Source organism: Phragmites australis, chromosome 1 (genome assembly GCF_958298935.1).
Source record: "Phragmites australis chromosome 1, lpPhrAust1.1, whole genome shotgun sequence".
Lineage (NCBI taxonomy): Eukaryota > Viridiplantae > Streptophyta > Magnoliopsida > Poales > Poaceae > Phragmites > Phragmites australis.
In genome coordinates, this window is record NC_084921.1 from 31,377,647 (window position 1) to 31,402,065 (window position 24,419).

General features: G+C 42.0%; 2 protein-coding genes across 5 annotated transcripts; both read left to right on the forward strand.

Annotated features, from left to right (window-relative positions):
- Nucleotides 1-6,207: 6,207 nt before the first annotated feature.
- Nucleotides 6,208-13,903, forward strand: LOC133915196 (protein MLN51 homolog). 4 transcript variants are annotated; one of them, XM_062358277.1, is made up of 12 exons: nt 6,208-6,969; nt 8,699-8,798; nt 8,888-9,105; nt 9,214-10,049; nt 10,173-10,287; nt 10,843-10,962; nt 11,431-11,541; nt 12,379-12,424; nt 12,522-12,591; nt 12,675-12,752; nt 13,382-13,512; nt 13,600-13,903. In XM_062358277.1, exons 1-8 carry the CDS (start codon nt 6,392-6,394, stop codon nt 12,389-12,391), a joined length of 2,091 nt encoding a protein of 696 aa, XP_062214261.1. In that variant the 5' UTR covers nt 6,208-6,391; the 3' UTR covers nt 12,392-12,424; nt 12,522-12,591; nt 12,675-12,752; nt 13,382-13,512; nt 13,600-13,903. The 4 variants fall into 4 exon arrangements, with proteins under 4 accessions (XP_062214261.1, XP_062214254.1, XP_062214275.1 ...); XM_062358270.1 differs by having other exon boundaries at nt 13,427-13,512; XM_062358291.1 differs by having other exon boundaries at nt 6,209-6,969; nt 11,431-11,474.
- Nucleotides 13,904-14,783: 880 nt separating this feature from the next.
- Nucleotides 14,784-15,352, forward strand: LOC133884078 (protein SODIUM POTASSIUM ROOT DEFECTIVE 2-like). Its single transcript, XM_062323464.1, has 3 exons — nt 14,784-14,969; nt 15,049-15,124; nt 15,225-15,352. The coding sequence occupies exons 1-3, from the start codon at nt 14,784-14,786 to the stop codon at nt 15,350-15,352; spliced, it is 390 nt and encodes a 129-aa protein (XP_062179448.1).
- The last annotated feature ends 9,067 nt before the right edge of the window (nt 15,353-24,419 follow it).

The window sequence follows — 24,419 nt, forward strand, 5'->3', positions numbered from 1 at the left end:
GATTTTTATAATGTATTTATTTGCCATTATATCTGCAGTCTAAAATAGATTAAAAAAAGAGAAGCACTGCTGCTCTTATCGAATGAATGTGAGGTGTGTTGTTTTTAACGCTTCTTGCTTGTACGAGAGTTTTGGGCATAGGAGTGCCTTATATTCTATATGTGCTTGTTACTTTGAGTGCTTGTGCTAAGATTTGGTTGTGAATTAGGTGATGGTACTCTGGATCGCACTTGAGGCTTGCCGTTCTCGTCGTTGACAAAGGCAAGTGAATGTAGTTGTTGCGCTGATACAACTTTAACTTGTTATTTTTACTGCCTACATCCTTAAAATGCAGCACACATGATTATATTCAATAATTTGAGGTATTATACTTGTTGTGCCATTTATGTTCGAAGGTTCAAAAAAGAAGTTGGGAATTACGGCTATGTTGTTAGTACATTGCTTCATGCTTATACGATGATACTCCTTTATGATGGTTTTGGAAGTTTAAAATGTGGTTGTTGGCATATTGCTTATGTATGATGCTTGTTTATGTGGCATGTCGTGACTTACTTTAATTCTGATAATTGAGATTGTTTGATCCCTTAAGGGTTTCATGGGTGACAAAGTTTAGTCTAGTGGCCACGTTATTGATATTAGTAGTTCTAGTATCTTGTAGCATCCACACCTTAATTATGAATCATGACACTTTAAATTATGACATGAACATTGTGATATTTCTTATGTTAAATCATGTTTAATCATTGTCGTATGTCTAAACATTAGGGATGGGGACCTACCAACTGATTGTTTTTTATAAACATTTGTTCAAGCGCATGTATTGTACGTGTGATTATGGGATATTAGAAAGATCTATGTCTCAAATTTCAACTTGAAGAGTGGTGGACATACCTAGCCCATAGCCCCAACATGCCTCGACAAGGGTGCAAATCATTCATCATGTTGGTGTGGTGGGAAATTTGGAAAGAAAGGAACATGTGGACCTTTGATCATATGGAGTAAAGTGCAAAATTCATTGCGCACAAAGGATGAGGTGTCGTTTTGAGCCTTCACAGGAGCATGCCACCTTGGACGCCTAATTAGGGAGAATAGGCTTGAGGTTTTGTTCAAGTATCCGGTTCCTTAGGTACCTTATCTTTTGTTCTAAAAGCTCATACCATGGTCACCGACATTTCTTTCTTATTAATATAATCGGCAGCTCTCCTGCCAGTTCTACTTAAAAAAAAATCGACTTGAAGATTCCATCTCACAACTAATTATGTGAAACCTTACCAACTTCAAACATATATGATTTTTTTGGCCCCATGGGCTATTGCTGTCTTGCAATCAAATCAAAACATCATACACAAGCGAAAAGGGTCATGAAAAAGCATGACACAAGAGATGGGGATAATTAAGTCTTTGCTATCCTTAGGAATGATCACTCTTCAAATGCCATCGACTTCACCATACTAACATTTTTGCCATAGGAAAGAGAAAGGTTCTTACCCGCGTTCCATTTTGGCTTCTTTTCACTACCACCTAGCCATTCCGATATGTCAAGCCATGCGAAATGTATTCCCTATCCCTGGCTAGAGAAGCCGCGGCCTGGCTATGGGCGCACATATCCAACCTAACCCATGCATCGAGGAAGGAAATTTCGTGAGACCCGGTCTCACAGAAAGACTCTCATCTCTGCGTGACACGTATCCTGTACTTCTCTCATATATATTCAATCAGACCGTTGGATCCAGAACGAACGGTGTAGATCAGGGTCTCACGGAGGCCTTTCTGCAGAGGGCCTCATATAATTTTTTTCCATGCATCGACTGTGATGCACAGACCGACATCGGCACCTAGGCAGCTCCGATCTGGACTTCACGGCGATGACCGAAGTGCGCTCAGGAGTCGATGATAGCACCAAGCTGCACGACTCAGGCGAGTGTGCCCGGCTGAGCGAAGGTGCATATCTGTGTGGTGTGCTGGATGGTTTTATAGCTGGCGTTGGCGTTGAGGTTGACATCGTAGGGCTGGGCGGCAGCTGCTGGCCCAATGAGGCTAAGGATGCCCAGGGTGGCACATATGAGGGCGTCGGTCAGCCAGTGTGGGAGGTGGCGCCTACCGATGTAGATGGACCAGTCGCATCGAGCTGGATGATGACTTTGCTGCTGTCGTACTAGGCGATGCTGGCCTTGGTGTTGGGCCTGACATCGCTCACAACTAGGAGCAGGAAAGACATTTTGCATGGCTTGCCACGTCGGAACGACCAGTAGATGCGAAAAGAGGCCAAAATGGCACGTGAGTAAGAACCACTCTCTTTCCTGTGGCAATAATGTTAGGACGGCGAAGTCGATGAAATTTGAAGGCTGATCATTATTAAAGATGGCAAAAATTTAATTATCCCCAAGAGATGTGGCGATGGCTACCCGTCATGGCGGTACGCGGCATGCTACTCATGACGACAACATTTTAGGTGATAGAGATGATCGTTGGGGTTCGCTAGTAACCCATGCTACTCGATCGCACGATAACTATTAAAATTGGTTTATGCCGCCGCTGGCCCTTGAAAATGAATTTTTTTAATAATATTATTTTACTAGAAAATTACAAAAATAATAGTCAAATTAAAAAATTGTAGGAATAGGTAACTGTCGACACATAGAGTACCGACAAGGGACCTATCGGTATTCCGTATGTCGACAACCTACGTGGCAGTGGGTCTGGGGGCTCGTCGGCATTTCGAAAGCTGGCAGGTTATAGGCCCACCTAAAGGATGGTGTCACGTAGGCAGTTCGTGCAGGGTAGCGTCATATCGGCATTCGGAATACTGATAGGTGACTTCTCATAGCCTATCGGCACGCGGAATGCCGACACGCCTGTCGACATTCCGAGTTTCGACATACATTTATATATTCCACGGCTATCGATTCCTCTTCCATACGTGACCGTATATAGAGAGCGGGTGGCGGTGAGCGGCGATGGCGCGTGGCGGCGTGCGGTGCGAGGCATTGGGTGGCAGGCAGAGGCTGACAGCTGTGTGCGGTGGGCGAAGGCGGGCGACGGCCTGCAGCAGGCGGCGGCATCTGGCGAGAGCGGTGGCATCGAGCGGGCAGGCGGCTTCGGCCGGCGTGCAACGGCGTCGGTAAGTGTTTTTTTAATTAGTTAGAATTAGTTAGAAATTTAGAGTAGTTAGGAAGTAGTCCTATTTAGAAGAATTAGGAGTAGTTAGAAAATTAGAAAAACAAATAGTAGTTAGAAAAATCGTAGTTGATTTAAGAAAAATAGTAGAAAAATAATTTGAAATTAGGAATAGTTAGAAAATTAGGAATACTTAAAAAAAAGTAGGAAAATAGTTAGAGATTATTAAAGAAATATCTAGTATAGTACATAATTTACAAAAATAAGGATATGAAATTTAGAGTAGAGTAGAGTAGATATTGTTTGGAATTAGCTATAGCTAGAAAATATAGTATAGTTAGTTAGGAAATGTGGAATAGTTGATTTTAAAAAAAAAAATTAGTATGTAGAATTAAAATAGGTTATTTAATAGCATTCTGAAAAATGGATATTATTAGATGTATATAATTTTTGTCAATGAAGGAATTGTACATTTGAATTGTTGTGGAATTTCAATAGTTAGACAATATAGGCTACTTTGAAGTTGGATTGTTATGGATATGTTGTACAAATATTTAATAGCCATATGATATTTAGAATAGAAATGCAGTAATTGTTTTTTACAGCAATGCATTTAGAAAGGTACAGTGCAAACAAAAAGAGTAAATTGGCAGTGATATTTGATGGTTACGTAGAATACACGTGTGACACATTCGCTACGGAGCCGGCGGTGGGCGTACCATTCATTGTACCAATTTTTATTCTCATTATTAAATGTGGTCGCTTGGGCATAGTAGGCGGATAAGTGCATGGACGTCGGCACAAAGTTAGTAGACTTCGTGGACCGCTGGGAGTTGGTCCCATCGCGGGTTGACCTGGGCGAGCTGATGGCCGGTCTACGTTGATTGGAACGACGTTGCCTCGATGGGTTTCGATGTGCATCGTGTCAAAAGGTATCGGACGTCGTCGGGCCTACCACATAGATGAGGTCGCCGTCACGCGCTTGGGCTACGCCGACACGCTTCCACACGGAACCCACCTCGTCGTCTCGGCCACCGCCGCTGCATTACATGCTGACTCCGGGTTTCCGCTCAGGTACTTCAGTTCCAGGTTCGTCACTATCAATGGTATCACTCGGGATTGTATCTTTCAATTCAACTATACTGGGATGGATGGCATTTGATAGAGTTGTACCATGCAATAGTTCCAACATCCTTCGACACAGCGTCCGGCTCGTCGCTCTCCTTGACGAATGACTGGTTGACGGAGCTGACCGACGAGGGGGGCCCGTTGTAGACAGCAGGGACACCTCCACCAACACAACCATCACAGACCGACCCTACCACCCCTGCCAATTACCAATATGATAAGCCTCGATATGGACCATATAAGTACCCACCAATATAGCGATATAAATCACTCATGTGACACTTTTCATATGATTTCATGCACGGTCTTACTAATCTTTCCTCTTGTTTCATTTGTCTAGTCTCCTCCACCTATCTATGACTTTATGGAATGACTAGATATGGAGCAAAATGAGCACCAGAAACAGTGGATCCAAATGACCATGCGGTGGAGGAGGAAAGTGTACGAACGTCGATAATACGAGCAACAACAGGAAGAACTACGGCTGAAGCGTCAGGACGAGGAGCGCATGAGCAAGGCGATGGAGGAGCATGCCGTGGCTGAAGCAAGCGAAGCAGAGAGAGAAAGGAAGTGGGAGATGGCCCATCGCGCTAAGGTGGGAGGTTCCAATGCCCTGCGGAAGGGCAAATATCCTAAGTGCACTCAATAGAGAGCATTTAGTATAATTTGATCTACTTTTATTCCCTAAAGCATGTTAGGTTTAGCAACAATACACTATTATGTTAATCTTTAGACGTACTGTACTTACCAATATTTGTTGTTGTCATCTGATAAACCCCATGTAATATTTTTTAGCGTATGTAACATCCATGTTTGATTATATGATAATTGTGCTCCCCGACTATTATTCTTCGACTAATAGTTTTTTCCTCAGTATTCCTATAACATAAATTTATTAAAAACAAAAAATCAAATTCAAATAGAAGTAGCTGTCGTCAACCCTAATTATTAATAAAAATCAATAAAAAGAGGCATGTCGGCAAACAGAATGTCGACAGGCCTATCAGAATTCCATTTACCAACAAGCATATCGGCTTTTTTTCCCACTCCCGTGACACTCCTATCGGTGTCTATTCGGGATTCTGTCGGCACGTGGAATACTGACATGCCTTTTGTCCGCTTTCCACGTGCCAACAGAGCCTCGGGTTTAGTGCCACGTAGGCTGTCAGCATTCAAAATGCCGACAAGACCCTTGTCGTTATTCCGCATACCAACATGCACATATTCTTATATTTTTTGAATGTAGCTATTATTTTTTAACTTTCCAATAAAATATATTATTAAACAAAGAGTTTCCTTATAAATGACATTGGCTAGATTTTTCTTGCCTAGAATATCTAGCCCTTAAAAATACTCGCTCTTTTTCACTCTACCAAATATCAAGCATGGATAGCTAGACTAGGAAAATTCGGACATGGCTAATCAGCACGCGTCCGCGAGTTCTCCAACTCGCGCTTCCTCCTTCCTGACTAGGCAAAACTTTTCGATTTTGGAAAGTTTATTTCCTCCGCAACTTTCTATTTTTGAATTTCTATGAAAACTTTTCCATTAAAAGTTTATCCAAAAAACTTTACGAAAAAAGTTTTGAGAAAAATTTAACTAAAAACGTTTTTGGAGAAGTTTAGCTCAAAAACTTTTTTGGAAAAAAATTGCACGCAACGTGGGCTTCATTTGGTGTTGTGGGCCGTCCGTGTGCTCGTGTGGGCTGGCCCGTTCGCGCGCGAGCGTGGGCGCTAGCGGCCGCGGTCTAATCAGGATTTTCGGGAATTCTACCCGAAATAAAAGATGCACCAAATATGAATTTCCCACCGAATCGATCGACCGACCCGCCACTCCACCGACGACAACCAACCCATTGACCCAAAGCATCATCAGGTCCCCGTGCCGTACCCGTTCCACGCCCCCGTCCGCATCACCCCACTCCACCCCACCCCACCCACCCTACCCCGTAATCCATCTATCAGTCCCGTTCCGTTCCGTTTCAGGAGCCCCTCCGCTGTCCCCTGCTCCCCCCTTCCTCTCTCCCCTACGGTTCGAATTCTCTCGCCTCACAAAGCCAAACCCACAAGCGCACGAGGGGAAAAAAAAAAAAATCTCACCACACCGCGCCGCGCCGTGCCGCGACCAAATCTAGGGTTGGTCTGCTATGGCCGACCCGCCGTCCCGGGACGCGCAGCCTGAGAAGCCCCCCGCGGCGCCGCTCACGCCGGAGCCGGATGCTGCTGCGGCGGGGGCGAATGGGGCGGATGAGTTGGATGAGGAGGAGTACGTGAGCGACCCCGACGACGCGCCGCTCCCGACGATGCGGCGAAGGGAGGCCAGCGACGACGAGGGGTCCGAGGACGGGAGGCCCAGGGTGCGGATCGGCCCCGATCACGATGACGACGGCCAGGGCGCCCCCGAGGCGTACGACGACGAGGTGGATGACGACGAGGACGAGGAGTACTACGACGAGGAAGAGGAGGAGGAGGTGAGCAAGGGGTTGGAGGAGGAGTATGAGGGGCGCGCGGCGGCGCAGCCCAAGGAGGGCGGCAGCGGTGGCAGCCAGGGGACGCGCGGGGAGGAGGGCGAGAAGGCTGAGGAGGAGGGGCTGGCGGAGGGGGAGGCCGAACCCGAGGCCGAGGGCGAGGGGGAGAAGGAGAAAGAGCCGTTTGCCGTGCCCACTTCCGGCGCCTTCTACATGCACGATGACCGGTTTCAGGAGGAGAACCGCGGCAGGCGCAGGTGCGTGTGTGGCTTCCTTAAAACTACATATTCAGTTCTAGATCATAGTTTTTGTAGAATCGTAGTACCTCATATGTAGTTTGACTTAGGGCCAGAGGTTTATACTTTAGGGCCTCTTTGCTCTGTATCCGGCATTGCCAAAATCAGGGTGACCAAATTGTCTGCTAAAATTTGGTCAACTCTGGCTTCTAAAATGGATTATAGCGCCAAATAAGACAGAGCCTTACCAAATATTTGGTGTTGAACCAAATGGTGGCCAAGTTTGGTTAATGTTGCCAAAATTTTGGTAACGCAACCTTGGCTCTCATAGGCATAAAACTAAACGGTCGTAGACTTCAAGTAAAGGGGATCAACAGTTATCGGATGTGGCTTGGAAGCTAATGTAATCTAGGGGATTGGGTTAGCTTTGTATCATCTGGAGTTCTGACAAAACACAGCGTTTGTCTGAGCACATAAATATATATATTTTTAAAAAGCTTCAGCTCTCGTGAAATAGGAAAATTGAGACTCAGAATTCTAGAAAACCAGGATATTGGATATCGTCCACCATCACCTCTTCTTCTTCTTCTTCTTCTTCTTCTTCTTCTTATATGATGGGTTATGGGTAGTAGCATTCGAAATGGCAAATACCATTTTGATTGAGCTATAAGGCAGAGGATAAGTATCTAGAGAAAGCATGCAATTTTTCAATGAGGTCATATTGACTAGTACAAATTAAGTGGCATCTGCCTAGACAACACCCAGGCACCACAGTGCTGCTTTAGAACACTGGCAAATAGTAAGGACTAGGGGAAAAATAAATCAAAATTGAAGTTCTGGAGCAGGAAACCGCATAGGAAATAATGTTAACTAGTAACTACAAACCAGGGACTATACTATAGCAGTTTGCTGGAATGCAATGAAGACATTTCCCTCTCACTGGGGCTGGTTGCAACACTCCTCTACTGTTTGTCATATTTGGTAGTCACATGGAATTGCTCATGGTTTTGGACTTAAGTTGGTTGCTTAAGATGCTGGAATGACACTGGATAACTGGATACGAGGTAATGAGCATTGGGATTGCCTAATTGGGAAGGGAACTGTTAGTTTAGTACTGTAGTTTTTGCCATTTAGGGAACAATAGCACTAATGTTTGATGTTAAGTATGTTTTGTATGAATATTCATGACAATCCAAGGTTGGTTTCAGTGCGACAGACTGTTTGGGCCATTTGGGGAACAATGGTGCTAATGTTTGTTGTTAAAGTATGTTTTCTATGAATATTCATAACAATCCAAGGTGGGTTTCAGTGTGACAGGCTGTGGGCGGACTTCAGACTTTATTTTGTGCTCTGTGATGGAGTTCATCAATGTTTCCTTATGCATTGCAATGTGTAGGGTTCAGTATAATCAGATTGTATTTTTGTGAGGAAAAGTACAATCAGATGGTTAGTCATTACTCTCACTAGAATGGGTTGACTGGTGGTTCATAGAATGCTGGAAACCTTGTAGTTGTGAACATCATCACACATTCTTAAAGGGATTAAGCAAAAACCTCGTCTATTCCCACTGACCACCGTCTTCTACCACTGTATGATTGGGGCAAATATAGTGCTGTGGTTTCTGTTCAGTCAATTTGCTTGTGCAAGCAGCCTTTGTCATAATGCTGCTTGCCAGTGGGTAATCCTGACAGTAGTTAATGCTTCATATTAATGTGCATGTGTACTGACCATTTCCTTTTTCTCTAAACAGGCGAATGTTTGGTGGGAGGAAGTTATGGGATGCTAAAGATGATCAAGCTTGGGTGCATGACAGATTTGAGGAGATGAACGTGCAAGATGAGCGCTATGAAGTAATTGCTCATGACCATTGTTGTGCAAAACCAAGCTTACCTTTTGCCACTAAACAAATCTCAAGGATGTAAAAATCTTTGTATTGCAGGATAAGCGGATGTCAAGAGGTCGTTTTAGAGGTCGTGGTGGTGGAGGTAAAGCACGAGGCGGTGGTCGTGGTTTTCCCAGAGGTGGAAAGCAACACAATTACAATGAAGATGGGAACACCCAGAACCGCCCTCCAAAGGTCGTTAGAGGGAGAGGACCTCGACGTTATGAAGTTGTTGCAAGGAACAGCAGAGAGTTTGTTGGATCCCAACGAAAACAGTGAGTGATAAATATCCTGGGACACTTAAAACATAAATATTTCTGGTCAATACTGCACCTTTGCTTGTGATTTGGTTCTCTTATGCAGTTTTCTCATTGCTTGTTCAGAACTGCAAGATTTCGAGAACCTGCTTCAATTGCTGCAGCAGCCAAAGAGTCTGGTCAAGTTTCACATGCACAGCCAGAAGTTGCCCCTCCTAAAAAGAATGTCATCAGTTCAAGCCTAAATTCTGCATCGCCACCATTTTATCCCTCTGGTGCATCCAATCAAGATTTTTCTGTACCAGCTCAAAGGAGGGACATGCAAGCAGGATCCAATAAGGTCCTACCATCTTCCACGAAGATGGATGATAACTTAAAGTTACAATCTGGTCCAACGGTTAGAGGGAAAACAGCTGTGGATTATGGTGGACGTGATAGGTTTCATTCTGATGGTCCTGTTAGGTCATTTCCTGGAAGGGCGGCGGCCACATCGTTGAATTCATCAGGATTCATATCATCATCAGTTAATCCGGGCCAATCCCCTATTGTCAAGGCTTCAGGGGGGAATTCAAGCATGGGGATTTCTTCAAATAATCAGCCCACTTCATCACTTCACCAAACGTCGAGGATTTCTACACAACAGCAAAGTCACACATCAGTCATGCACCAGAAGTCAGGCCAAGTGCCGAATCAGTCTGCAACGAGAATACCAACTCAGCAGTTGAGCCATCGGACTAACAATCCTTCACCAGCTGCTAATCTACCTGTTAAAACAACTGAGAGTGATGAGAATGGTTCATATCACAGTCCGAATAATTCCAAGACATCTTCTGCGGTGGTAAAAGCCAGTAACCAGGAAACTGGACGTGGCTCATTTATGTATGGTGGAGCCCAAGTTATTGGGGCTGCTGGCATTTCCCAGGGCGATCAAAATTTTCCTGGCACTCCAGCTCTGCTGCCAGGTTTGCTTCCTTAATCATTCAATTTACCTTATTCTTCTTTTATTGTTTTGATTATTATTTTTTATTTTTCTGATGAAATCACTTTAACACATAGCATTATCTATTTTCCCTCCTGTAATGCAGTGATGCAATTTGGGGGTCAGCATCCTGGTGGTCTTGGAGTTCCTACTGTTGGTATGGCCCTCCCTGGCTATGTAGCTCAACAGCAGATGGGGATCAGAAATAATGAAATGACATGGTATGTTTCATTATGTCTTGCTAGATTTGCTAGTGTTTTGGTTGTCTACAAAATAATAAGAGAATATTTTTGGTCTCTCTTGCAAGCTCAGATAGTGAGATTGTCGTGGTGTTGGTGTGTTCCTGGAAGTAATGTTAACTGCGTGGGTTCCCTATGACAACAAAATTGATTAAGAAACAGCAGTATTTGCACTAAAATCCTGTGAATGCATGTCTTCTTTCTCATTACTGACTTCATTTTGGTTAAAATGCATTGATTTCATTTACCTTGTAGCAATGTTTCACTTTCATGCACTTAGGTAATATGAAGGGGATATTCAATAACTCAAATGCTTTACAATACTTGTTTATTTGCAATTGTATGGATAGAATCTTTTCATGTTTCTTTTTCATGTTACTGAAGATGTTATTGTACACATGTATTCTTCTGTGACTTATCACTTTGTTGCTGTACATGATTTTTTTCTTCTGTGACTTAATATGTTGACGGTATCGGTCCTCGTGTTTTGTGCATGAATTTTTGTTCGTTGCCTTACAACACTTAAAATTGGTACAGGTTGCCATTATTGGCTGGTGCAGCTGGTGCTTTTGGAGGATCATATCCACCTTATATAGCCCTTGACCCAAGCTTTTACTCTAGACCTTCAGGACAGACATCGTCGTCAGTTCCATCCAGGTGAAATTCTAAAGCTTGACCCAGCTAGCCATACGATCTATGTAACTGCCTTTCGTTGCAGTAACTATGTCAGAAACTCAGCCCGTTTGCCCAATCACCCATCCAGTTCATCTTGCAATCACTCATCTCCCTGCAGGGCTTGTCGTATGCCACCTTGTGTGTGTGTTCTGTTAAACAACTTGTTAGAATCAGCATTTCAACTTTGGTCAATTGATCATTCCAACCTAACCATCTGGGGATGTATACATTTTCTTTCCTGATGAAAGCTTGAAAAGCCTTATCTTCTATTGAGTAGTTCCTTCAGCTGCAATGCACAGGTTTTAGAAGGAAACTGTTTGCAGTTCTCATAATTTTTTCCCCTCTGCCCTATTGTCCGATTGTATAACCTGTGGGCCATGTTTTTTTGTTGCATCATCCATAAAATCCTCTCTAAAAAAGGGCATTAACTAGTCTTTATTATTCTTACAGGGAACCTACTGCTAACAGAGGGTCTAAATCTCCTCCTCGAAATGGTGAGTTATACTTCATCTTCATTCTGCAGAAAAGGAATAAGTCTACCTCACCCCCTCAAGTATTAAGGTTTGTCTGCTTAACCACCTGAACTATGAAACTAGGTATTGAAACCCCCGAAGTATTGAAAACCGTCTAAATAACCCCCTGGGATGGTTTTGCCTACGTGGACAATGACGTGGCAAAATAGATATTCAAATAATTCTAATCTCAGGCCAGCTCACATGTCATATGCTCCACTGGTAGAAGTTGGGTTTTAAAGCCAAAACCAAGTGGGCAGGGCCCACTTGCCATTGGGAAATGGATAAAAACATCTTCCTCCTCTAGACAACAAAAAAGTCCATGTCTTTGCTTGGGGCTGCATAACTGGAAGCGAGGGGAGTGGCATAAGAGCTCAGGACACTAGGACAGTGACTAAGCACGGGTGCTGTGTATCAGTGCCTTTGTATTTCCACTGTGAGGTAAGGAGGCAAGGGGGATGGGTGCAGCGCTGTCCTACCGTCCTGGCAGCAACCGAGCACGGTTGCTCCGTGATTGAGGCAGCGGCGTTGGCTTCGTCGCTTCGAGATGGGAGTGAAAAGGAAAGGAAGAGAGGAAAGGGATGAGTAGTGGGGCCCTAGTGTAAGAGAGAGGGAGGAAAGAGAAGAAAGGAGATGGAATTGACATGTAGGGTCCCACGTTGTCATCCATGTAATTCGCAATGTAGGCGAAACCACCTTCAAAACCCGCCTTTAGGGGTTATTTAGACAGTATTTAATACTTTGGGAGGTTCAATACCTGGTTTCATAGTTCGGGGAATTAATTAGACAAACCTCAATACTTGAGGGGTTGAAGTAGACTTATTCCAAAAGGAATAAGTCTACTAATATTTGCATGCAGTTTCACTAATATTTGCTTGTACTGCAGATATTGGGAGTGAGGAGCTTGATCAGCGCCAGAACAAGCCTAGGAGGTAAGATATTCTCTAACACTGTTTTGACTTGCAAATTATGCTGGCATGTGTTACGTCAATTGTTAGCTTATGCATGCTATGCACTCTTGTATTGCAGATACTCAGAGATGAACTTCAGTCAGTGAATCACCATGTAAGGTGAACTGCATCTGAATAAGCTGGTTATGGTCAGTTACTTATTGTATCGGATATTGCCTGTTTACCTTTTTTTTCTGTTCTTAAACTCATCTGTGGCTTATGTTCTATGCAGGCCCTACTTTAGCCCCGTTGTGATCTCCAGTTTTGATCTGGAGCACTTTGGGTGGGTTGGTATCGTAAATTATGTTAGGTACTCTCTTACTTAGACTTCTTCGAATGCCTTAGCAAATGCACATAATGCATATATTTGAGAAGGGAATGTACATAATGTCACGATGTCTGCAATTCCAATCCCATTTATGGATACCTTGTCTTTTTCTTTCCAATCCCATTACTTCCTTTCTTTCTCAGACGTGTATTTCTACTATGTTGAAGCATCAATAACTAGAAGAGATCTAGGGAAAAAAGACATGCTTACTTGTCAGACTTTAGATACCTGACTAATTCACTGGAGGTTGTTTTGATTTGCTTGGAATGTATCATCTGAGATACCTAGCTCCAAATATTTATCACTAATACTTCTTCCAGCCTGATTTAGATCTCATATTAGGCTCACATGGAACAAGGATTGGTAGTGTTCTTTTCTACATATGCTGCCCCAATACTTGTGTATCCATCATTCAGACATCACCACCAATATCCTATTAGTTAGGGTATTTGGAGGGAGAAGTTGTGTAGAAAAGCCAAAATGACACGTATTTTCGAAGCAAAGCTCCTTGCTACAATTGTATCTAAATTAGACTGCAGTGCTATAATCCGTAAGCATTCTGATGTATAAACTTGACTGGCATTTGAGAGATGGTCACATTTTTCTGGCAGTTGGATGTATTTTGTGCCTTACTGTTAGTACTGTGCACTTGCCAGGTCTTATAAATGCCTGTTCGTGCTAGAGTTATCTGATGAGGTCACTTCACAGCAGAGCAGGGGTGGCATTCATTACTTGAATTGTAGTAAGCATTTTTTCTAAGAGCACTACCTATCCAAAGTGTGTTTTCAGTTTTGACAATGGTGTGACTGATGGCATCATGAAATTTTAGGTGTTGCTCAATTGTGATGTGTCTGGAAATGTCAAATTTATTGGCTGAGTCTGAAGATGTTGGCGGCCCTTGAAGAAAGCTTGGAATAATGATTTGCATTGGTTGATAAAGCTTGAATTTTTTTTAGTACATCTTGTTAGTGACTCCAGTTGGTGTCAGTCTACCCTGATGTACCTATCCTAGTGGTTGGCAAGACCAAGTGGCTTTATTGCTGCAGTTTGTATCTTTTGGAATATGTTGAAATGTGGGTTTGGTTTGTGACTATTTTCAGCTTGAATGAGTGTATTGAGTTAGTTTGGTTCCATGGGGTCACATAGTTTTTTGGTTACCTGACGAAATAGTGTTGCCTCAAAAGTCAAACAGGTACCCCCCATAAAATGTTGTGCGTCTGTTGCTCTGATCAGAAAGCTGGTTAGGTTTACCTGTGTTTGGGTGATGAAGTTGCCCAATGGAAAAAGTTCCGTGAATCTTTGTTTTTTTCTGTAATTGTGGGATGAGCTGCATACCAGCCGGTTTAACTCGAAACCTGACAGTGCTTTAGGTTCGTGTATGCTGAGAGTGGTTGGCATGGTATGCTTTGAATTGTAAATGTTAATTTATGTGCATATCTGTTGGCTATGGTTACAAAATTATCATATAACATTGATACATTGAGGCATGCAAATATCTCAATGGTCTAGAGATGAGATGTGCCCCCTTCTATTATGTAATCCTTTGTAACAAGTTTTGCCACAAGTTCCTGGTAGTGGTTTAGATAAATCACATGTATCTTGTGCCAGTGTGAGGTAACTAAATAGAAGTGCTCTTATTATCTAGTCCTCGCCAAAAAATATTGTTCTATAGGTCACCCAACACCGGCCCAGGCAGCATGAAGGATTCAGAAGTACAGAAGGTCTAATCCTTTCTACCAGCAAAGTGGTTGGGCAGATGGATCTGCCGTTTGGCTTGTAAGAACTTTCCTATTCTTTGGTTGCTGGCCTCACCTGACTTGTTTTCCTGGGGGCATCTCTTCTTATGTGCATCTAGAACACTGTCACTGTTCTGAAAAGCGATACAATAATATCGGAAGGGTTGCCATTGGCTGTCTGATGCAAGTAGATTGGCTGCTGTCTATGTATACAAGTAACCTTTATCGTGGTTTCTCTGATAAATTTGATTCCTGTTTATGCCCCGGAGAGTTCCACATGGCTGCAAGAGGTTTCAAGAGAGTTTCGCGCTGGTTTCCACGTTCCTCTGCAGGTTCCCGGGAGGAAGACGAGGAGAACAATGAGAGGAACAGCTTGCTGAGGAGCCACTTGGATCGTCAGATTGTGCCGGTTGCAGATTTTGGTGAGGAAGCCAAGGCATTAGCTGTGCATGTGGAACCAAAGGTGATCGATCACTCGAAACATTTTTCTGGTGTTGTATCTCATTTTCTTCTCCCGTAATACTGTTTTCTGAACTGCCCAGACTGTAGCACTGAAGGTGTCCATGCACTGCCATGGCTGTGCAAGGAAGGTTGAGAAGCAAGTTTCAAAGCTGCAAGGTAAGTGATGATGAATACGGACTTATACGTCGACTGCTTATCTTTCGACACGATCGCAAACAATTATTCTGAATTCTGGCTACTGGACTGTCATGCACAGGAGTTGTGTCCTTCAAAGTGGAGCTGGAGAGCAAGAAGGTAACTGTTGTCGGAAATGTTAACCCCACAGAAGTTCTGGAGAGCATTTGTAAGGTGACGAAGTATGCAGAGATTTTGGCGGCTCCCTAGTGATCCATCCGGTTCTTGGATACTTGTGAATGTGCAATACAAATTATCAGATAAATGTTGTTTCTAGCAGAAAAAAAGCTGTGATTATCTCCTTGCAAGAGAAATAAATCTTTGATCTCAGTAATCTGTGATTAAACCGGTAGCACTCTTGCTACCGGAATTGCCTTTTTTTTTTTTGGATTCCTTTCCACTGATTTAGCTACAACAACGACGACGAACCAGCATGAGATTTGTTGGTATGTAAGTTAATAAAGAAGGAGAGCAAAAGGTAAAGGAAGATAATGCTACTATATAGACGTCGAGCGAACGTTTTTAGATCGGACGCTACTTGTATCATATTCGTCCACATCTAAGTTGTGGTGCTACACCTCCTGTCTCTGCCACCTCTTTATCTTTCTAAACCTCCTCTCTTAAAAAAAACCCAGAGAGAAACAACAATTAGCAATCTCCTCTCTATCGATGCTTGCTGAGGGGCAAATCCTTTACCACGAAAGCCCTAGCGTTGGCTCGTGGTGTGGGAAGCTAGCCTACGGTGGCAGGACGAGGCAGGCTAGCACCATGTCATGTGGTTTGCGCAGCAAGGGCTGGTGGTGGTGGGTCTCGACTACAAAGAGCGTGGCATTAACGTTGGAGAGCTTGTCGGAGGGTTCGTCTCGGCTCTGTTCGACGAACAACCACGACGAGTGAGGCACTTCCCGGCGTGGCTCATCGACAACAACTAGAGCTTGCTCTTATTTTTTTCCACCCTCTCCCCCTCTCCTAATGGCATCTCCCTCACATCATGGGAGCTAGTACTCCGGTGAATATCAAGTTCTACAATAGGTCCATCCCATCCTCTCTCTCTCTCCTTCACAAGATCTGACTAGATATGGCTCAGGACCACGACAAGCATTGCAGGGTCGTGTCGTCGAGGTTGCAAGAGAACCAAGACCTCTAGCGCACCTCACTAGAGAGTCGAGACTAGCAGAGGACATCCATGGACTAGGGTTTTTTGCAATAGGTGTTTTTTATGTTGCATGCATGTGATTTATGACGTTGCAATAGCTGATTTGTTTCATTCTGGTATGCTGAATTTCGATTGTTTCATATGTTGATTATGATTGTTGTAATAACTAAGCCGATTTGTTGCATGCTTCTTTCTTGATGTTGCAATAGCTTTCTCCAAATGTTCCAACTATGAGTTGAATAGTTGCAACAACTTTTTTTATGTTGCAGAAGCTTTTCATGCATGTTGCAGAAGTCAATTCATATGTTTCATCGTGATGGAGATGAATATGTTCTCTTCATGTCACAATAGCTTTTTTTTGGGATGTTGCAGAAGTGGATTCATTTTGTTGCAACTGTTCCTTGAGTGGTTTGTTACAGCAAGAGATTTATTAGCATTTTTAGGTTGCAACATATGATTTGAGAATTTTGCTAATTTGAAGTAATTTTGTCAATAGGGAGGCTTTATTCTTTTCTTGGGATTCAATTTTTGCTTTGTTGCAGACATTGACAAATTATGAGTATGGTATGGACCAATCATTCTATCGCTGGATATGCTTATATTCTTCCTCGTTGCATGCAAGGGCCACGTCACATCCTTGCAACTCTCCAATCATCGACCCTCCACATCGTGTTAGTTCCCTCCCGGTGGTCGGCGCCTTCTCGACTCTATGGAGCTCGCGTAGTAGCTTGGCGGATTTGGTCGTCGTGGGGCCAGAGGCAACTAAGTACTCGGCATCCCGGAGCATGCACAAACTCACTGCAGCTTGGCGCCGAGTGGCAGAGCTAGTCCTCATTGACGCGGGCACAAAGCTTGAAGTTTGGGAGGGCGAGCTGGTCCTCGTCGACATAGGTGCAGCGGTATGTTGCAAGAAACAAGGATAGGTTGTTGCAGCGGGAGATTTCATCTTCAAAATCATGCTGCACATAAGTTAGCAGACGAAAAAATCAAACGGCAAGCGAACAAGACGAAAAAATCTAGCAGCGCCATAAAAAAAAGGCCAGCAATGGCCGAAAAAGAGGCACAGCTCCGGAGTAGACTCAGGGGAAAAACTAAGGTATGCTAACAAGAGGCTAATCACCCGGAATGATATGACTAAGCCTCTTTGCTCCTGCTTGCTTTGATCTTTGCAAGTAGTGTTTCCGCGGCGGAAATTTTGCGTTGGAAAATTGTAGCAGCATTGTGCTCTTCCCAAATTACCCAGGCCACCAGTAGCATCATGGATCGACCCCACGGCATCAACGGGCGATAGCCACGGGCCAACCGATTCGTTCACATGCGACGCGTATGCAAATGAAAACAGCTGCATGCGTGCCCTGCTGTTCTTGGATGCGGCATGGTCGACCTCAGCTATCTGCGTGCGTTTCCTTCCTGCCGCCGATATTGCAGAATCTCGTAGATCCACGTACTGTTGGCACGGGATTTGGCAATCCTGTGCAATACGAATTCATCTTAAGTAATTATTTTTTTCTAACGACACATAACTTATTTACGAGTAAATAAGTAAAAAATTTCGGTTGACAAATCCGGGAGTTTAAAGTAGCAGCGAAAACTAACCTAAAACTACCCTAAAATGCAGAAAATTAAAATAGAACAGAAGTAAATGTAATTGTTGCGATTAACTGAGTTGTTACAATCGATCTGTACTCCTTCAACTATTTATAGAGGGGCTTGAACTTTGCTTTATGGAAATTGGACTCTCTACCTAAAACCTATGCAAACACGTCATGTTCGGTCAAAAAAAAAAAAATCCGAACAGATCAACAAATCCACTTCGACTCGAACTCGAACTAAATGCCGGATGGTTCGCTGAGGGCAAATTTCTAAGTGACGGAATGTCTGGCGAATTCAACTCGGCTAGACCTTGAATTTTTTCCTAATATACACTGGATAGTCCAGTGTTAAAAATAAACTCACCAGAGTATTCACTGGACTAATATTTTTATAGAGCAAACTCCCCGGAGTATTCACCGAACAAAATTTTAGGAATGAACTCACCGAAGTATTCATCGAACAAAAATTTCTTTTGAAATACAGGCACCGAAAGATCCGGTGTTAACATCGGAACCCTTGCTGAACTAATTCTTGTAGAGGGCAATATTTCCCTCAAGAAATAGTCTTAACTCATCGGATGGTTCGACGTTCAGCTAAGCGTATCGCCGGAGCAATTTGTCCAAAGAGCATGTCACCTTGCAAGAAAAAAAATCCTTGTGTTCACCAGATGGTCCGACGACCATAAGACACCCACCAGACTATTTTTTCCACAAAGCATGTTTTTAGCATGAATCAATCCTATAAGCACCGGATAGTCTAGCGACTACACGGCTCCTTCGCCAGATCATCCGGCGTTCATAAAAAAACATAGGTCATACTATTTTTTCTATCAACATATACCCCCTATTTTTTTGATAAAATTTGCGTACCAAAAAATATTTTTATATAGTATAATCATGAATAACCCATTGTCTTTTTTTTACCACTTAGGACCATATAAACAACATACCAGCCATGTGCATGTTCTAAGGGCGGGCGATGGTAAATACATCGGTCATGTATAACTTTATGTCTTAGTACTATGGTAAATTACATCGGTCATGTATGCTTACCTCTCTTCCTAAGTGTCTTGCCAAACATTTGGATAGTATTTCTTCAAGTATTTCTCATTGAGAGATCTAGATAACTTATCTCCTTGTAAATACTGCAATATATGCGAATTTACAGGTATAATCCTTGCAATCTTAAAAGGTTCTTCCTAACTAGGAGATAATTTTCCAAACTTATTATCCCTAGACCCAATAAGTAAAATCATCTTCCAAACTAAATCTCCCATTTGAAACGATTTTGCCTTCACCCTCTTATTGTAGGTTTTAGCTACCCTCAATTTATCTTTTTCAATCTCTCTTAAAGCTTTAAGCCTTTCATCATTAAGATAATCTATTTTTATCTACCATAGCATTATAATAATCAACGACCGGTAAGTCATTTTATCGTGCCACTCTCAATGCACCAAGATTTACCTCAACGAGCAAAATGGCCTCTTATCCGTACATTAACTCATAAGGAGTAACTTTGGTAGCACTATGCTTAGATATACGACGAGCCTACAATGCTTCACTAAAAACCTCATGCCTTCTTTTCGAATGTTCTTCTATTTTCTTTTTTATGATCTTAATCAAAGTTTTATTGTTTGACTCGGCCTGTCCATTGGCCTGAGCATAATATGGTGAGGAATTAAAAAGCTTAATTATAACTGATTCCGTAAATTCATGCAGTTCATGAGAAATAAAAGAAGAACCTTGATCGGTAGTTAAAATTTGTGGGATACTGAATCTATAAATAATATGCTCCAAAATAAACTTGATTACACCCATATGTGCTATGTTCTCCAATGGAACGGCCTCGGTCCACTTTATAAAATAATCCATAACAACCAAAATAAAGCGATGACCTTTAAAATATGAAGGATGAATTTGGCCAATGAAATCTAAAGCCTATCCACAAAATAGCCATGGCTTGATAATAGGATGTAACATAGAAGAATGAGCTAATAGTATATCACCAAACTTTTAACATGCTTCACATCCTTTATAATATCTAGAGCAATCAACAAACATAGTCGGCCAATAAAAACTAGCTCTTCTTAATAACAATATCATTTTATGAGCCGACTGATGTGTACCACAAATACCTTCATGTACTTCACCCATAGAAATTTTACTTTTCTCTAAACTCAAACACTTTAAAAGTAACTCATCTATGGTTCGACGATACAATTCACCATTCAACATCACATATTTTAAAGCTTGTTGCCTAATCTTTCTATCTACCGATGAACTAGGATTTTTCTAAATACTCAATCATCGGCTTTCTCCAATCACTAGGTGTAGGCAAATATGATTTTTGGGGAAAAACCGAACTCCCTTCTTGCTGTTCAGCCAAATGAACACTAGCATAGGCCAACAACGGTCTTTCTAACACAAAGACCATCCCTCTACTTACTCTATAACCAGATGCTTGTTACACTAAATCATTTGCCCTCATATTCTCTTCTCTAGATATGCGAGTAATGGTGAAATTATCCAAATTTGCTATGATATCTAAATACCTATCTAAATAGCTATTTAGTGACCCATCAAAGCATTGAAAAACTTTGGAAACCTGCTGCACTACTAATAATGAATTACTAAATGCTTCTATATGTTTCGCACCTATGGATTCTAAAATTTGCAAACCTAAAAAAAGAGCTTCATACTCGGTTTGATTGTTGGTACAAAAGTACTCCAAACAACCGATGTTTCAAAAACAACATTATCGAAGGTTAATCCTGATAATGATTCCGGGGTATACTGGTCGAGGGGTGCGTGAGAAACGCTTACGGTGTATGTGTGTTTGTATGTGTGATGAACTCAAGAACACAAGAGTTATCCAGGTTCATGGCTCTCGAAGGATAATAGCCCTATATCCTGTGTATTTTATTATCAGAGTTTGTGAACTGGTTACAGATGAGTTTTCACGACTCCTGCTTCTCTATCCCCCTACAAACTAGGTCCTCCTCTCTTTATATACTAGAGAGAAGGAGAACATACAAGTGGGTCCTGTGTAGCAGCTCTATGCCTGGCTAGATATTCTACCCTTGGATCATCATTATGGAGAACTAGGTGATCTCAACTTACTCTGAGAGCTTCGCATGCTCATCCCATCCGTGGAACGCCTCCTTTTATAGACCTCTGGACACCCGAACTATCCCATTGTCGTGTTCTGCAAGATCATCTTCCAAACTGTCCCGTCCCTACACTCTACAAGTCTATCTGCAAAATCATCCACTTGCCTGATCATCCTGCAGACCATGTCCTATCCGTTGTGCGACACCACGTCATCCCGCAAAGCCTCATCCCATAGCATTTAATGCTACAGGATAGGGCAATGCCCAACTGCGCCGGTCATGACTTTGTTCACCATATGGGGTACCTGGGGAATGAAAATACTTGAGTAGACAATAATAAATGTGATTAGATGGGTTAGGTTAGGACTGGCCCTGCGACCAGCAAGGACTGGTCATGAGATCGCACAATATCACCAGGAGACTAGTTGCGGGATCGCATAATATAGCAAAGAGGCTGGTCGTGCAAGTCTCCACTGGTCGCGCAATGGGCCAAGAAGCTAGCCATCATCTTGAAAAACACGATTAGGTTCCGTAGCATCCAAGAATACGACATCATCTAAGAAGTCAGTGCTATCTGAGAAGTTGGCAAGACCCAAGGATGTCTATTTACTTAATCCTAAGCAAACAAAAAAGATTGTGGACGCCAGTGTAATGGCTCATTTCCATCCTCTAGCACCTCCATCGAAGTTTGTTGTGCCTAAAGATAAACAGACGGGGGGCAGCTTCAAGTAAGCTATCAACTGACTACAAACACATCAGCAAGAAGCACACCAAGAGCAAATCAGGTCTAATCGTTCAAGATGCTCCAAGCTTTGAGGACTTCCTGGCTAATTATAGATTAACAGTAAAGAAACTAGCTCAGCTTGTTGCGGGAGCAGAAATCCCAATATTGGATGTTAGATGGCCATTTGAGTTGGGCAAACCTTTGGTCAAACTAGATATAGAAAATAATCTAACAATTCAAATGCACCAATTACATATGTGGTACTTGGAGCAGTCCAGGTAGGGTGTAGAAACGTTCCCTCTAAGATACAGAGATGAAAATATCCACAATAGGGGTAGCTTCTTTTGGGAGAAATTCGAGTGCTTGTATGAAGTGTACCAAGAAGTTGATCTCGACGTGTCCATAATCAGAGCGTGGATTCTATAAGTGACTTATGTATATAATTCACGTTATATGATATTGTACCTTGAAATTGTATGGCTAACTTATCTCTTTTGTAGAATGGAGATCCACACATGCAGACAAGAATTAGATAATAAAGTAGGATTCATCGATCCTGGGCTTGTGAATGAGGAACTTGTACAAACGAATCTAGACTTCACCGAGGACTACTTGTTGAAGTGTCTACTTCACCACCAACACAAGACCTTCGTACTCTTACCCTATTCCTTTGAGTATGTTTTTGCGCGCCAGGGCATTCTGCTTTTATGGGCAACTCGATTCTAGTACTAATTTTCTATGGTCAGATATTTCTGCAGTTTTCATTGTATCCTCCTTGTCATCCACCTAGACTTAAGCAAGATTATTGTCTTGGACTCAAAAAAGAGAGGTAAGTCAACTTACCAAGTCCTCATCGACATGCTAAATAGGTAAACTCGATCATTTAATCTTCACGTTTATTGCATCTAAGTTTAATTGGTATTCATATTCACGTACAGGGCATACACAAGATACTGCAAAACGAGTGTTGTCTACTTTCCATATAGGAAGCATTATGATGTAAAAACTGACTTTCTGGTACACAGGGAATATTCATGTCTTTCATTTCTACTAAATAAAAAAGTTCAATTCATTTCACTAACGAATTCTTTCCTCTTGAACTGTATGAGGCAGTTACCTGGAAACAAAATCTGTGGGTTCTATGTTTTTACTTTCATGCACTTATTTAGTGGAGATGGAGACACTATCAGGTTTAATGATGTTAAGGTATGAAATTGATAGCGATGCCCTATTTTCAAATTCTATACGTGTTCAAGGGCTAATTCTTTTGATTCTTCAAATACAGCGCTTCAAACAACGCACAAGTGTGCTACTCCCTGCAGAAATACATGCCATTTAAGAAAAGATCGATGGATCCTTCATTGGACATGTTATCAACCCAAATTGTGAGTTTCATGAATCGATTGTGCCCTCGACCTGTGATAGACCTTCAGATGACACCATATATTCTAGTATAGAGTATGCGATAAGGAAGAAGTCTACCAAGGGGTTTGACAATGTATATATGTTCAAATGATACCATATTAATGAAGGACATTAATTACTATGTATTAATGAAGAAGATGAATTACTATGTATCAATGAATATGTCTTTATTATTGATTTACATTAAATATGTGTCTCATTGTATGAATGTATTGAGAGGGAGAGAGAGAGAGAGAGAGAGAGAGAGAGAGAGAGAGAGAGAGAGAGAGAGAGAGAGAGAGAGAGAGAGAGAGAGAGAGAGGTACGAGAGAGAGGAGAGCCAAAACGCTGCTGGCTCAAAGATTCAACCAGCAGTGATTCCACGGTATCACTACTAGCCGAAACCACTAACCGACATTGATACCCAGGGCATCACTGCTGGATTAAGCCTTGAGCCGGTAGTGATAACCTCCTTCATTGCTGGTTCTCTGGGTCGGCAGTAATAGTCGGGGACTATCACTGCTTGTTACACACTACCGGCTGGAAAACCGGCAGTGAAGGGGTTTACTAGCCAACAATGATAGGGTTTTCTATAGTAGTGAGTGCAACTGTACTTAACATGGTGCTTATGTTTAGAATAAAAAAATAGCATTTGCATTCATTGTAGAAGATAAAAATCCAATATACGTAAAAGCAACATTGTTAGGTTCATCAAGTGTTTCAAATTTTCCACTACCTTCAACAACAATGGGTGCATTTATCTTAGAACAAGCATAATGATCAAAACTTAAACCTTCTTTACATATGCTTGATTTAGATGAATCTAAAATAATGATTATATTTTCATTCCCTTAGAAAAGCGTTCTAAAGATCCTTTAAGTAATTAACCTATTTAGAAAAAATTGGCATTTGTCACAAGCAACATTCATGGGTTTTCTTTGTTTACTACAATTAGAGTATGGAAGGACCTCATGAGTAAGCATATCATTAGCCATTTAGAAACTCCAGCATTAGCATCATGCAACTTCAATTATAAAATTCAGCAATTTGAACAAGAAGTTGAATCAAGAAAATCAAAATTTGAACAACAAGTACTTTAAATTTGTTTGCTATTAAACACAACAAGTTTCTTATTTTTCTCAATTTCATCTTTCAGTTCTCAAGAGTTGAAGTATGAACATCTCTAAGAGAAGTAAGCTTAGAATAAATTAAGTCACATGATTTACAATCATCATCATCTGGAATTGATGTTTTAAGTCTTGCAATTTTAGAATTAAACGATTCAGTTAAA

Bases quoted from the DNA above. Each gene is read 5' to 3' on its own strand.
- LOC133915196 (XM_062358277.1), top strand. From the start codon at position 6,392: ATGGCCGACCCGCCGTCCCGGGACGCGCAGCCTGAGAAGCCCCCCGCG. The intron at 10,288-10,842 runs GTATGTTTCATT...AAATTGGTACAG, and splicing joins AGAAATAATGAAATGACATG to GTTGCCATTATTGGCTGGTG. The intron at 10,963-11,430 runs GTGAAATTCTAA...TTATTCTTACAG, and splicing joins TCGTCGTCAGTTCCATCCAG to GGAACCTACTGCTAACAGAG.
- LOC133884078 (XM_062323464.1), top strand. From the start codon at position 14,784: ATGGCTGCAAGAGGTTTCAAGAGAGTTTCGCGCTGGTTTCCACGTTCC. The intron at 14,970-15,048 runs GTGATCGATCAC...TGAACTGCCCAG, and splicing joins CTGTGCATGTGGAACCAAAG to ACTGTAGCACTGAAGGTGTC. The intron at 15,125-15,224 runs GTAAGTGATGAT...TGTCATGCACAG, and splicing joins GCAAGTTTCAAAGCTGCAAG to GAGTTGTGTCCTTCAAAGTG.